Source organism: Glycine max, chromosome 17, assembly GCF_000004515.6.
Source record: "Glycine max cultivar Williams 82 chromosome 17, Glycine_max_v4.0, whole genome shotgun sequence".
Lineage (NCBI taxonomy): Eukaryota > Viridiplantae > Streptophyta > Magnoliopsida > Fabales > Fabaceae > Glycine > Glycine max.
The window spans coordinates 7664493-7679190 of record NC_038253.2 but is presented as its reverse complement, the minus strand read 5'-3'; the positions used below and the strand labels follow the sequence as shown (position 1 = coordinate 7679190).

At 34.0% G+C, this 14698-nt stretch overlaps 2 protein-coding genes across 5 annotated transcripts; both read left to right on the top strand.

Moving 5' to 3' along the window:
- Positions 1–1143: 1143 nt before the first annotated feature.
- On the top strand, positions 1144–3634 carry LOC100806052 (uncharacterized). The gene is made up of 2 exons (XM_003549615.5): positions 1144–1324; positions 2074–3634. Exon 2 carries the CDS (start codon positions 2097–2099, stop codon positions 3279–3281), a length of 1185 nt encoding a protein of 394 aa, XP_003549663.1. The 5' UTR covers positions 1144–1324; positions 2074–2096; the 3' UTR covers positions 3282–3634.
- Positions 3635–5117: 1483 nt separating this feature from the next.
- Positions 5118–12994, top strand: LOC100804293 (uncharacterized). 4 transcript variants are annotated; one of them, XM_041011132.1, is made up of 13 exons: positions 5118–5870; positions 5959–6118; positions 6391–6494; positions 6619–6720; positions 7411–7480; positions 7957–8012; positions 8989–9039; positions 9287–9391; positions 9522–9566; positions 11012–11111; positions 11428–11630; positions 12099–12185; positions 12470–12994. In XM_041011132.1, exons 1-13 carry the CDS (start codon positions 5226–5228, stop codon positions 12632–12634), a joined length of 1893 nt encoding a protein of 630 aa, XP_040867066.1. In that variant the 5' UTR covers positions 5118–5225; the 3' UTR covers positions 12635–12994. The 4 variants fall into 4 exon arrangements, with proteins under 4 accessions (XP_040867066.1, XP_014625241.1, XP_006600676.1 ...); XM_014769755.3 differs by having other exon boundaries at positions 6391–6503; XM_006600613.4 differs by having other exon boundaries at positions 5956–6118.
- Positions 12995–14698: the final 1704 nt, after the last annotated feature.

Here is a 14698-nt window from a genome sequence, read left to right as displayed (position 1 = left end):
AAAAAATTCGACAGTTTGATATTTTAAAATTAAAAAAATGTATGTTTTCAAATAGTAGTTTAGAATTTTAAAATAAAAATGTAAAATATTAAATATTAATAGTTCAGAATTTTAAAATTAAAAAAATGTCAGTTTTTAAATAGTTGTTTTTTTTTTATTTTAAAAAAAGGCAAAAACATATTAGTGGGGTAGTTTGAATTTTTATTTATTTATAAAAAAGACAGTTTTTACATAACAGTGGTTTATTTTATTTTTCATCATTAAAAATATGAAGAAACAACTTAATCCAATCAAACAATTAACAAATACCAAGCGATTGTTTTAACCCTAAATATCAACCAATATAACATAAAATAAATATTAGAAAAATATCGTTGTGCATAAATTTCCATGAAAAAAAAATCAACAAAACTTCTTTTATGTTTTAAATAATTAAAGAATATAGGATTAAATATTTAAAGAGATATCAGGCATATTCAAATTATTCATATCCTCAACATTTATTATGGATAATGTAATCCTAAATTCATTTATTTATGATTTATAACGATAGATAAAGAGGATATGATAATTTGTAACCGTCGACAATTCTTTTAAACTTCACGCCCTTTGTTAATTACATACTCTCCCACTTAAAATAATACTATTTTTTAATTTAAAAATCTACCAATTAGTTAATGAAGCACCCAAAATTTTTTGCTATTTTTTTTAACTTTTGTATCTGTTTAGATTCTACATTATGTTTTAATCTGACTAATCATCTTTATAAGAAAAATTACAATGTTTTTAATTTATAATATGACGTGTATATTAATTTTAATTTATTTTTATTAAAAATACATGATACAACCACTCATGTATATAATAATTGCAATAATACCTTAACACAATACCTAAGAATTTATTGAATGCGTTTTGTATTATACAAAATTAATTTATGTAATATATTAATGTATATTTTCTGCATATACATATTATATAAAATTTTATTCAACACATGTTATATATAACTAATTATACACATTAATATATGTCAAATTTAACACATTAAACATGTAATGATGCAATAGAATTGCGGATACACGCGCTGGTGCCTATGTTTCCTATGTTTTCCCTAGTTATTATAAAATTAATAGTATAAAATAAAATGTCAAAAACCCTAAAACCCTAACTAGCATAAGTGAGAAGAGATAGAGACAGTGACACCGCTTTGTCCCTAACAAGCAACGCAGTGGCTGAGGGGCGGACGGAGTCGCCGCACCAGTCCGTATCAACTGCACGCGTTTCCACCATTCAAATTGCAATTGTGAGTATAGAAGAAGCGGTAAGTTGTTATTCTGTGTCTCCTCCTCAAGCCTTATTCGGATTCAGGGATATTTTTTTACTATAGGAACCCATCCCAATTGCAAATGCAAACTATAGGGCTTCTGAATTCTCTCAAAAAGTATAAGGAAGAGTGCATGGAGTAATTTAACCTTCAATTTTACTTTCCAAAGTTTATTTATGTTTTTGTTTTTATGTGGTTCATCAATTCTGTTTTGATATGTACAATGAGATGATGGATGTAGGGCATATGCCATTGAAGCTGCTGTTATTCTTCTATCATCAAAATAAGAAGTATTTCAAAATTAGTTTGATAGGCTTACTAACCTATTTACAGATCTTATCACAAAACAAGCCTTTAAACAGGCTTGCTGGTCTGGCCAGACCTGACTTTTGTGTAGGTTAGGCTATGCCTTTAAATAAGGCTTATGACAGAGAGGTCTAGCTCAGGCTTTGTACTTTCAACCAAGTCTAGGTTCAAGCCTAGCAAAGCCTGGCTTAACCTGTTTCCATCCCTTGGTGCGATGTCCACCTCAAGTTTGATCTATAAGTGATTTTTGGTTATGAGCTTCTGTTACTTATTATTCATTCCTTTTCCTTTTCTTTGATCTCTCTATTTTGAAACTTAATAAAATGAAATGCTTCTTTGATGAGTAACTGTTTTCATTTCTGCTGATAATATGAAATCCCTTTCTGATATAGTCTCTTTCATACAATTGTCTTCGGTTCATTCTTCTGCTTGCTTTGCAGGAATCTTTCTTGTAATTCCAATCATGACTTTACTAGAAGTAATTAAGGATGCTTCAGTCAATTCAAAACCACTTGATTCACCTATTGACTACCCAATTGTTCTGAACCCAGATGGTATCTTGCCTAATTTAAAGCCTGAAGTTGAAGATGAATCTTCCTCATCCCTCATAAAACCCCTTATTGGGTGGCAACTTTCACAAACTGATGCTGAGATTATTGACATTAGCAAAAAGTTCTTTATACAACTGAAGGCTAAGCTCAAGAACAATAATGACTTGAATAAGGGTGAGTTTATTGGTAGTTTGAATTCCTATCTAGAAAACATCAGGGACAAATTAGGGGTTGTAATTGAGTTTGATCCATCCTGTAGTGGTTATAACAGGGCTTTGATTGATAAGCTTGGAGTTTTCATGGGTAAAGATGTTGCTGGCCTGGTTTTGGATGGGAGTGTTTCTTTGGAGATTTGGGAAGTGGTCAAGGCTTTGATTGTTAATGGTATTACTGAGCATTCTTGTTATTCAAACCTGATTACAAAGTTAGTGGAAAAAAAGAGGTCTGATTTGCTCTGTTTATGCATTACGCATGGTTTCGATCTTGGTTCATCAGAAATACTTACCATTTTGAGGTACTTTCTTTCTCCGTCCAAAGATGCTTATAACAGTATGGTAACTGTGAAGAAGGATTGGGAGTGCCAAGTGCTGTTGGCCATTGAGAAAGCAAATGATAGCAATCTGAAGAAGTACTTGCTTACGGCGAAGGAGGCTTCTATTTTGCTTATGATGGCATATGATGGTTTCTCTGCGTCTGAGATTTGTTTGCATTATCTGTTTGCATCATCCAACATCAATGATGTGGTGTTATCCCCTTCATTCAGTAAGTTGAATGGCAAAGAGTTAATAAATTTGATTCGTTATTTAGCCAAGTGGTTGAAGAAATATGAGAGGTTTCCTCAAGCAGGACCGTGTCCAAAAGCCTCATCAGTTTCAGAGGCTTGTGAATGGGTTCCTAAACTCGAAGATGTTATAAAATGTCTTGGCTTAGTGCTTGATGAGAAATTTTCTTCATTGGTGTTACATCCACAGTTTCATGAGGAGCTGAGATCAATTGAAGAAGTGGTTAGTTGTTTAACCGATGAAGCCAAATTTTGCCACTTGATGACTGATGTAGTGGACAAACTAAAGATCGAAGTGAAAAGTGAAAATGATTAAATCCCTTCCGAAGATTATGTTCTGCATTTTTTCTAATGATGTGCTATTGTATGAACAATGATCAGTGAACACACATCTCTCTCCGTATCCTCTTTTCACACAATACCTGGATGGACAGAGAGACCATAACTCCAGGATATGTGTATTTTGTTAAGGATCGGGACTACAGTTTCATTCAGAGATTCATGCCTTCACAGAATATTTTTTTGATATCCAGGAAAAAAAAAATTGTATTAGGATTCTATGCAGTATAACCTTTTTTTTTTGGGTCACAACATTGGTCTTAGTATGCCTTGCTTAATTTATGTTGTGCAAAACGATTTTCTTGTGATCCATAATATTTTTTGGTGCCACGTTATCCAATTTGCTTTCATGACCTGTGAGAGTAGTTTTACTGTATGTTGCCTCTGCACAAGGCAACGCAGGGAAGGTAAACTGAAGATAGAGCTTGCAAATTGTGAAATCAACAGGGATCCGTTCAGATGATATACATAGAATTTTTTCAATTCCATCAAGAATATTAGTTTTTACGATTTGGACAAATATGAAATAAAAATGCCAAACTGAATTGGAATTTTATTAGAAAACCTTGACCACTATGGTAACCGGAGGACATTAGCCGTGATAACAGCTTGGTGTCAGTGGTTGTAGGAGTGGGCGAATGTTGCTAATCAGCATGTTTGAATTTATGCTGGATTTTAGGTAATTATTCACATTTATTTTTCATGAATAAAATCTTGATGGATCACTCATGGTTATGATGGCTGCAATTTGATAACTCATACTTGAATTTTAGTTGAAGTACCTTAATTAGCTACACCATTAATATCTTTAAGATGATTTTCAGTATATTAATGTATTTTTTTAAATAGCCGTTTTATTAATGTATTTCAACAAAAAATAAGTGTTACTTATTATATTATTGATATTATTGATGTATTTTAAAATAATCTCTAAATATAAATAAGTTTCTTTTTATATATAACTTATTAAATCTTATTCTGTATTAACAGGCCTAACTTTAAATAAAATAATAATATAAAAAATTTATGACAAATTATCATATAATTTTTTTGACATTTATAATATATTTTAAAAACTATATTAAGGATGATTTGTATTAATTAATAATGTAAAAATTTTTATATTGAAAATACATGGTCCTAGTAGTTATTACAATAATTTTTTTATATCAACAGTATATATAAATAAAATTATAATTGAATTAAATTATAATTAAAGACTAGAGAGTTTGACCAACCATCGTTAGTATAAATGATAACGACTTATATTTTTTAATTAAATAGTTCAAAACTCACATTCCTACCTTAGATTTGAGATAAATCTATTTATGTAAAGAATATTCATATTATGTGTACTTTATGATCCTTGATGAGTATCATTCTTTTCACAAAATAAAAATCTGTTAGTTTTGGCTTGGAGTAAGGTTCAAACCGAACCTATATGCATGACTTTTTACATTGTCATATGTATAACTGATATAAAAATATTATATTTTACATTGATTATATATATAATCGATGTAAAAAAATCATATTTACATTGATTATATATATAATTGATGTAAAAAATTATTATCGTATATTTGGATTTGACCAAACATACATAGATAAAAAATGATATATTTTAATTTTGTTACGATGAAAAAAATACTAAAAATTTTAGAAGAATGAATTTTGAGAATCATCATGATTATGAAGAAAAAAAACATATTTTAATAATTTTATTTATTTATTTATAAAGACTGAAATATCTAAAGTACATAGTATTTAATTATTTATTACCAGACCGAAAACGCGAGTATAAATGGAGGGTTTAATGGAGGATTAGCGGTAAGTGGGTGTGGGCATTGGCATAGCAGCTGGGTCGCACAGAAAGGGAAGGAGACAAGTCTACTCTCTCCAAAATCCGTTGCAGTCAGTAATGGATCGTCAATGGCGTCCTGCTCCTCCACCCAATGTCTGCCCCTCTTGCTTCCACCCCCACTTCCCCTTTTGCCCTCCTCCACCCCCCTATTATCACCCTCACCCCCCCTTCCCTTACGCCAACTTCAAGAGACCCCGAATCGACGACAACCCTATCAATTTCTCCGACGACGAACGCAGATTAAAGCTCATTCGCGATCACGGATTCCACACTTACGCGCCACACCCTAATCACAAGGACTTCCCTCCCCACAATGCTCAATTCAGATCTTCCCCTCACCCCTTCCATGCTTACCCGGACCCCTCGCAGCACCGCGTTCCCGACGCTTACCATCACGCTCACGCTCCTCATGTTGCCATGCACGAAGGGAACCACCAGCACAATTTCAATGGAAGAGTAGTTCACTATCCTTATCCCTACCCTGCTGCGGGTAACAATAGCAACGATAATAATAATAATAATAATATGGAGCCTTCGAGATTCTTCAGGGGACAGCCTCAGCCTCCGCTTCCTTCTTCGCCGCCGCCACCTCTTCCCATGGAACCGTCCATGAATCAATTGAAACCGCCTTCTCTTTTTCCCGTTGCCGAATCTCAACCCATGTCTCAGCCCTATTATCACCCCTCTGCTTTTCCTTCCGAGGTAGTAACCCTTCTTATTTTTCTCAGTTTTGTAATTTTTACTAGTTCCTCTTTTTCTCTTAGCTTTGTTTTTTTTTTCTTTTTAGCAGGAAGCATCGAAGCAGCAGTACTTGGGAGATTCCCAATCTTTTTCGTTAAACCAATTGGCTGCAGAGAGACCTAAAGTGATCGATGCGTCGCACTTATTTCGCCATCCTCATCGAGCTTCGCGGCCTGATCATTTTGTCATCATCTTTCGAGGCCTCCCAGGTGTGCTTTTCGTTCGAGTTTTGTTAATTGCTTGTTCTGTGCTTTTGTTAGTGCAAAATTCTTGAAAGTCTGTTGTGTTAAATACTGATTAAGTGTTTTTTTCTGTGTAAGTTTACTCTGTTTTATGATTTTTTTTACTAGCGCGTAGGCTAGAGAGGACTTCTATAGTTCTTTTGTTTGCATCAACAAGGGCAATTTGTTGGCAATTTTGCATGCAGTTTAATTATTTCCTTTCTGTTGAGATTTTTGTTGCTTGTTTGAGTCTTTTACAGGTAGTGGTAAGAGTTACCTAGCAAAGATGTTGCGTGATCTTGAGGTTGAAAATGGTGGTGATGCTCCTCGAATTCATTCCATGGATGATTATTTTATGACTGAGGTTGGAAAGGTTCATGAGTATGCATTTTGCTTTTTATTTTGACCAAGTATTCTTATTGTCCTGTATGCAGTTTTGATTAGTTCTGGTGGATCTCGTATTGATAGTTGTATTTTCTGTTGAAAAGGTTGAGGATGGCGAGGCATCAAAATCTTCAAGTTCAGGCAGAAACAAGAAGCCTGTGACAAAGAAGGTCATGGAGTATTGTTATGAACCTGAAATGGAGGAGGTAACTTTTTGAATGTATTGGGCATTTTATTTAGTCATTTGTTATTTCATCAAGATTTCAAATGTTTGCTGTCATTTGTTTAGAATTGTTGTACTAGATTTGTGTTGTCCATGCAATTTCTCTGTTTGGAAATGACTTGTGGAAGGGCTGGAGAGAGAGGGCATTATGTGATTGACTGTGCCTAGTTTAATTTTTGTCTTAGGACTTTATTTAAAACATATATATTTTGCAAAGAAAGATTTCTTGTTACATGGAGTATATGGATTTGAGCCTTGAGTCCTTTTTGTGTTCACTGATTTTCTTGGAATGGATTTCAAATTGAAATATTAGAAACTGTAAGGATTATTTCATACTTCATAGGGGGCAGTGGAATCTAATTTTTGCAATGCACAGTGTTTGGGTGCTGGCTTGCATCAGTTGCATGTAATATGGTAGGAAAATGGGAATTAGGCCATGGCAGCTTGATTGCTGGGAATTTCTTTCTTTCTTTCCTTTATTTATTTTGGCTACTTGTCATCTACAAATTTGTAATTGCTAGAGAAATACTGGAAAAGTCAATGTTTTATGCTCTATTACATTTAAATTTTGTTTGCGATACACATTTGCTTCAAGTTCTCTGTGAATACCTTAATATGCACTTAATTACCATGTCTGCTTATGCTTTTTTGTTTTACACCCCCACTATGGCAGGCTTATCGGTCAAGCATGTTGAAAGCTTTCAAGAAAAATGTTGAGGAAGGAGTTTTCACCTTTATTATTGGTATGCATCACATAAAAAATACGATAGTTAGAGTATTCTTAAAACAGATTATTTCCACTTTTAGGATATTAAATTTATTGAGGTCATTGTTTTGCTCTGGATGGGAAATTCTGCATTTTGTCTTGAGTTGCATACTCAATTATTGTGACATTATCTGTTGATTTCTTAATAGAGTTGCAATGAGTACTGATTCAGAGATTTGATCTGCTCTGGTAGATGTATGTGAAATTACCTAAATAATCTTTTACTCGGGCAACTATGGTGAATTATAATAACTTAAGTGTAGAGTCAGGAAATGATTGAGGGATCTATGGTCTTGTTAAAGAATTTAATAAGTTCAATGTAGTTTCGTTTTAGATTAAGTAGTGATGCAGTGCCCATGCCCCATGCACTGCCTATTTATGCACTAACCACAGATGCAGTTTTTTGTTCGGCAATGTGACCCTTTTCTTGGTGGTATTTGTGCCTCATTTTAGTGGATGACCGCAATCTGCGGGTAGCTGATTTTGCTCAATTTTGGGCAACTGCAAAGGTATACACTTCTTTCTTTCTTGCAACCTCTGCCATGTGTGCTCAAGACGACTGACAATATCTTTGTAATACTCTCTCTGTATGCTCTCAGAATTAGCTGCTGACATATGTTTCGTGTGCCTTGTTTTTACCTAGTTTTGTAAAGCGTATACAGTTTCTTATTATGATTTTGTATGGAAAACTAGCAAACAAAAGAGAAGAGGGTAAGAAGTACATTTAGTATTAATGCAAATAACTAAGTTGAACCATCGAAAATGATCTATAATTATGCTTTCTAGTTGTTTGTCTTGTTTAATGATAGAGAGGTCAATCAGTAACTGTCCAAGGACATAGGTCTAAGATGTGGAGGGTAGGATTTACTTGGTTTAACAGCAGAAGAAACACAAGAATAGACTAGGCCACAATATGTAGCCTATTCTGTTATTTTCTATTTTGTATGTGGGATCCACCAATAGTGGAGGGGTAGTTACATTGGAGGAATGACCTATGAGGATCATGATTTTCCTTTCTGTTATTCCTTTCGGCTTCTAGCTTGGGTAGGTATAGTTTTCTCTGTTGAGCATAGCTCTGGGGATAGGGAGTTGAATCATTTTCTGGTGTAATTCTCCTACATTCCTATCTTATTGCAAGTTCAATAAGACTGTTCAAGTTCATACCGCGAGACTTTGTGTTACTCATGTTATGCACAAGGCTGTTAAAGATAATAGATATCAAACTGTTACTTCAATGGGGAGGTCAATGCTCCTTTTTGTACCAAGTGCTTTGTTTAAATGTGCTACCTCCTACTGAAGTTGCAGCCTTATGTTTTTTAATTAAAAGCTGATTTCATTTGAAGTGCATGCATGAATGTGAGTAGCCTCTGTAGTGATTAATACATATTTCGTGCCTAAAAAGATAATGAATTTAAGAGAAGGTACATGAGATCCGTGTTTGTTCAATATGTTTCCTTTGCTGATGGATATTCCTCTTGCTTTCAGAGATCGGGGTATGAAGTTTACATTTTAGAAGCTACATACAAGGATCCGGTGGTGCGTTTATTTTTTCTTTCCACCGAGCAACATTGAGTATCATTTTTACCTTTGTTTTAGCCTTTAAACCAACCGATAATTTAGTATCACAACAGAGAGGTTTATCTTTCTTTTCTGTTGCCCTTTCGAATGATGGGTTTAACTATTTTATATTGAGTTTTACATGTTTTGGAGGTGCTTGATGATTGATTCCTCTTATCTAAGCAAACTTTCTTTTACAGTTATTTGGGCTTGATATTTTCTTCAGGGTTGTGCTGCAAGGAATGTCCATGGATTTACACAGGAAGACATAGAAAAGATGTCTAAGCAATGGGAAGAAGCTTCATCCTTGTATCTGCAGCTTGATGTGAAGGTTTGCTGTAAATTTGGTGTTATTTGGTTGAAAGTGTTGGCATGATCGAGCCATAACAATAGTAGTGCAAACTGCATAATAATGTCTTCTTACTGGTGTCTTCATTGTTTCTCTTTTACTTACTTGACAGTCATTATTTCATGGAGATGATCTAAAGGAAAGCAGAATACAGGAGGTAATTGTAACGTTTGCACATATTTATCTCTTAAGCCTTTTGTGTGTAATTTAAGTGTTAATTTCAAATGTTATTCTAGCTTTTGGAGTGAGTTAAAGACGAAATTTTATAGAGAGAAAAGAGAAGAGGTACAACCAAGGTAAGATAATAATATTTCCTGGAAAAAAATATGGAGAAAGTTGAGTCAAAGGGGTTGCAAAATGCGAGAAAGTTGCCCAATCTCCCTGTGAATCAGAAATAGCAACGAGCACAAAACAAATACAATAAACACAATCCTATAAAGATATCGATGAGGATGTAGGCATTACTATTTCTTGCTGCCACCACAATTTGATTATTGTTTCAAGAGTGCTTCAAAATTTTAAGGATAAACCCAATGTTACCAATACTTTCAAAAAAATTATTCTAAAGCTAAGCAGAGTAACTTTCCAATATTGTAAAAATGGATGTGCCTTAACTTCTCATCTAGGTCCACCTCTACATGACATAGATACAACAGCAAAGAGCTGTGTGACGCATATGAACCCAGCATCTCGCATGTGGAAAAGCCATGCATACTTCTATGCATTGGTTAGCATTCTAGTGACCATGTTTTATTTTTGGTTTATATCTGGATTCTATACTTAATACACTGACTAATAATACTTTTTTGTTATTGTATTAGATTATTATATAACATGCTTAAAGGTATAAAATGAATCTCACGCATATTCATAATCACTTAATTAAAATCTGTTAAAAAAAGTTTTGTTTTTTAAATTTTATATTGATTACAATTTATCGTCCAAAAATATCTATTTAATATACATCTTGCAGATTTTTTGGTGATATGTCCTGTGTTTACAAAGCATATATTATTAATGGAATGGTTAATAGTTTAATGATATGTGTGGTTGCCATATGAATTATAGAAACATACAATATAGCTGGAGATATATATTTTTTTAAAACCTGCTGTTAATAAAGTTCAATTATCTGTCTGGTCTTCTGTGCACTGATTATCGGTTCATCTGAATTTAAGTGTCTTCACCCTAATGTGTGTTAAGAGTGTGATTGGCACAGACAAATTATTTTTAATAATAAAATGCTCTATAAAAAACACACGAAAATATAATATATTTGGGTTTCACTATGTTTGTATTTGTAATATACCTTATGGTTTTGATTTCCTGTCCTGTTAGATGTGGGATATGTGCTGCTGGTCATCTAGCTGTAATAATAACTAAATTTGTTTTAATTTGTAGTATACCTTATGGTTTTGATTTCCTATCCTGTTAGATGTGGGATATGTGCTGCTGGTCAAATACCTGCAAGCCGTTTAGTTGATTTTATTGTTGACGACTCTACAATATTTTAAAATGATAAATTCAATTGGTTTAATATACAAAATTTTCGAACAGTGTGCCTGGATTGACTGGTTTCATTTCATATTGCACATATCCCAGGTTGACATGGATATGGAAGATGATCTAGGTGATGCATTACCTCCATTTCAAGGAAAAGAAGATGAGAAAGTTGTTGACCCTCCTGTTGGGGAAGATGCAAGTAGGGTGCTTTAACCTGTTACTATTTGTGTGGCTATGTTTTATCTCTATGCTGTTATTTTTCTCTATATATTGGATGAGTTTAGACTGGCAGAGTTGTAACTTTGATGGAGCCTAACCTGCATAAAAGTAGGACCCTAAGTATTCAGGTTAACACTGGTGTGAGTGGTGCCTATCTTGATTTTTTTTTTCTCTTCTCATGTTAATCCCTTTTCACCCCTTTATCTATGTCTCAAGAACACTGGACAAATTTAGGGGATAATTATACTACCATGTATTTCATTTTTTTTCTGTTTGATTAACCCTTTGAAGTTTAGGTTTCCTAAAGGCTGGGAAGAATTGGCATGCTGAAGAGGAACATCCAACAGAAGTCAGGGAATTGGGTAAAAGCAAATGGTCAGAAGATTTTGGTGAAGATGACATTGATCAAACTGAAGGTATGAAGGGCAATATTAATGCTCTGTCTGGGTTAATTCATCAATATGGCAAGGAACGAAAATCTGTACATTGGGGTGATAAGGTATAACATATTTTTTATGCTGTTATCTGAAAGCTTAGAAACTACTACATGAAGTCTCTTTCAATCTTATAGTGTTGTACCAAAAATTGCATTTTTGTTTAAATTTCTTTGCAAAGAACGAAGGGAAATGGGTGGTGCAGGGATTGAACCCATGGCATCAAGTGCTCTATGGTAAAGATGGTAGCGAGAGCTATCAGCTCATTGGTGTCTGTTTTTTTTAATTATATTCATCTTTTTATTTTTTCTCTTGCCTTCTTGAGGCGTTGGGGGCACTGAAATATAGAAAAAGGGAAATGAGTTAATCCATTATATTTAAGAGAGAATTTCAATTATTAGGTTTGGTGTGTGTAGAAACATGGCTACAAGTACAACAAACGGGTAAAACCTGCTTTTGTGGCTTTTATTACATAGCCATTTCCTTAATCTCCACCCCCCACCCCCCCCCCCCTTTTGCAATTATCCTTTCAGGGTGGCAAAACAGGGTTTTCAATAGGGGCTGCAAGGAAGGTAAATGCTTTGTCGTTAGTGATCGGACCTGGTGCTGGATATAACCTGGTTAGTTGTTTAACTTTATGTTTCTTAAATTTCAGGAACAACATTTGCTATTATTTAGTTGTCCTTTTCTTTTTTGGTGTTAATTCTAATAATAATCTATCTTTCAAGATTTTGTACTTTGATTGTTCTCCATTTTTCCCCGAAGTTAATCTGCTGTGTATGTTGAAGCATTCTATTTGCTGATTTGACCCAAAGTTGAAGTTTTTTTTCACCAAGGATTTTAGTTTACTTTTTCATGGGAAGATAACTGTAAATAAACCTCTGCATTTTATATTTATGTACAGAAATCTAATCCATTACCTGAAGAGGATAGTCCAACCCGTAATAGTGTGGAGTCAAAGAAGCATAGCATATTTCAAGAACAAATCCGGGCTGAACGAGAATCTTTCAAAGCTGTTTTTGATAGGAGACGGCACAGGATTGGTGGGCTTGATGTGGAGGAGGACTGAAAGAAACCGACCCAATGCAGAAGGCTTTCACAAAACAGAGTATGGGGAGGGAAGATCTATCATGCATTCAGCTCTATCCCTCCCTGCATTGGAGAAGTTGTTACCAGGATTTGAATCCGTCACAAGACAGATTTAGAGACTGATTCCGAAATTTGGTAATGTCATCAAAATAGACGGGTTACTTGAACTCATTCTTGATACTTCCATGCATTAGAGGAGTTTAAGTGAAAGAATAGAGTTGAATTGTTTGGTGGCTGGGAAAAGAAAGTGATGTCCCCAACCTGAGTTTTTGTGCAATGATGTAAAATTTTATTTGATGATTAATATGAAATATTTATACACCTGATGTGATAAGGTCAACTCAGCGTCTATGTGAGTGTAGGTTTTTCTTTTCTTGTACCAGCATGCTATTTGACATTTATAGACATTACGTACTCTGAAAGAAGAATACGTTATCGGTTTAACAGACGTCTGAAGAGGAAATACACTCATGTGATTGTCCTTCAAATATAAACAATCGTGTATGATGATGTTTATTTTATTGATAGGAATATACGATGGGATGTATATAACTCAGAATTTGCTTGCACTTTTACTTTTTGTATTTACATTTCATCTCCTCTATTCTTTTAAATTATGATCAAAGGGGAAAGGAATCTTTAAAAAAAAAACCAGAAAAACAGTACAGAAGTGCTTCGTTTCTAATACTCGGCTTACTACTGCTACGACTTGAATCTATCTCTTTTCCAGTGTCCGGTGAGCTGTATTTGGTTGTCCTGCATGGATTGTTTACTACACATTTTTGAGTACCTGCAAAGAGAGCCTTGATGCAAATGTCCCAGGTTTTGCAGTGATGTCTGTCTGATGATCATATTGTGCGTAAAAATGATCCATAGAGGCTCCTTTTGAATGGCAGCATGTCTCGGTCTCTGGTTTGGGTTGATGAGTTCATTGTCTGATGGATCAACGACCAAATGAATCCCGTTGTGATCAAAACAAAAATCTCACTAAAATAAAAAAAAACCTCTATCTATTTTATAGGGACCAAAAGTTATTTAATTAAGCCTTTTTACTATTATATAATGGTGTAGGTTATGATGTTTCTGCAACAAATGAGAGAAAAGAGAAATACTTGTTGACGTGATTATTGAAATCAACAGTTACTTTCTCAGGGTTTGGCTTGAAAGCCTGTGTGCTGATATTTGGCCTTCTGAGATTACTTCTGCGTTCTGCCAGACGTGGTTGAAATGAGACTTATTATGGTCTAGTTTGGATAAGTTTTGTTTCATTATATTCCATTCTACTTCAGTCTATTTTAATTCATTCACTTTCATCATATATCTTTTCATCAATCCAAATATAACCTTAATTTTATTATTATTTTTTATTCTTACTGGTGAGTGGTGAAAGAGAAAATGTGCATTCTATCATTGAAGGGGCCTTAGAACATTGCAAACACGGTGAAAATAATTGTGAGAATTGACCATAAATCTCCCAAACTTACCATTTGCATTGACTTATGGAATAAGAAATCCCTTATTTCATGACACTGGTCCTAAGTCACGTGTTATAATGTCACAAACATGGCTTGCAGCCTGCCATAAGCACATAAGAATATCTCAATTATTAATTCAATACTTAATAATTCATATAAAATTAACAATTTGCAGTTTTTTGCTTTAGAAGTATTTATTTAGGTATTAACAAACAATGACAGTAACGGAAGATATTTAAAAATATCAGGATATAAAATATATAGTTTTGTTAATAAATTCACTTTTTTTTCCTTAACATAAGGACAGATGTTAACAAAACCTAAATAAAACAAAAACAAAATTTACTTAGCGTGGTCCCTGTACTGTAAGATAAGAACAACCCAACAAGAAATACGACGAAATAATGAAATATCGTTTCCAGAGACTCCGCCGAAAGAGGGTGGCCTGGAAATAAGCAAAGCAAAGAATAACTACTTTTGCACATGTTACAAGACTACATTACATAGTTCAATAGCACCCAAAACTTTCACGTTCCAGAAACTCAAGTTTGGAATATCAATGTTCAAGC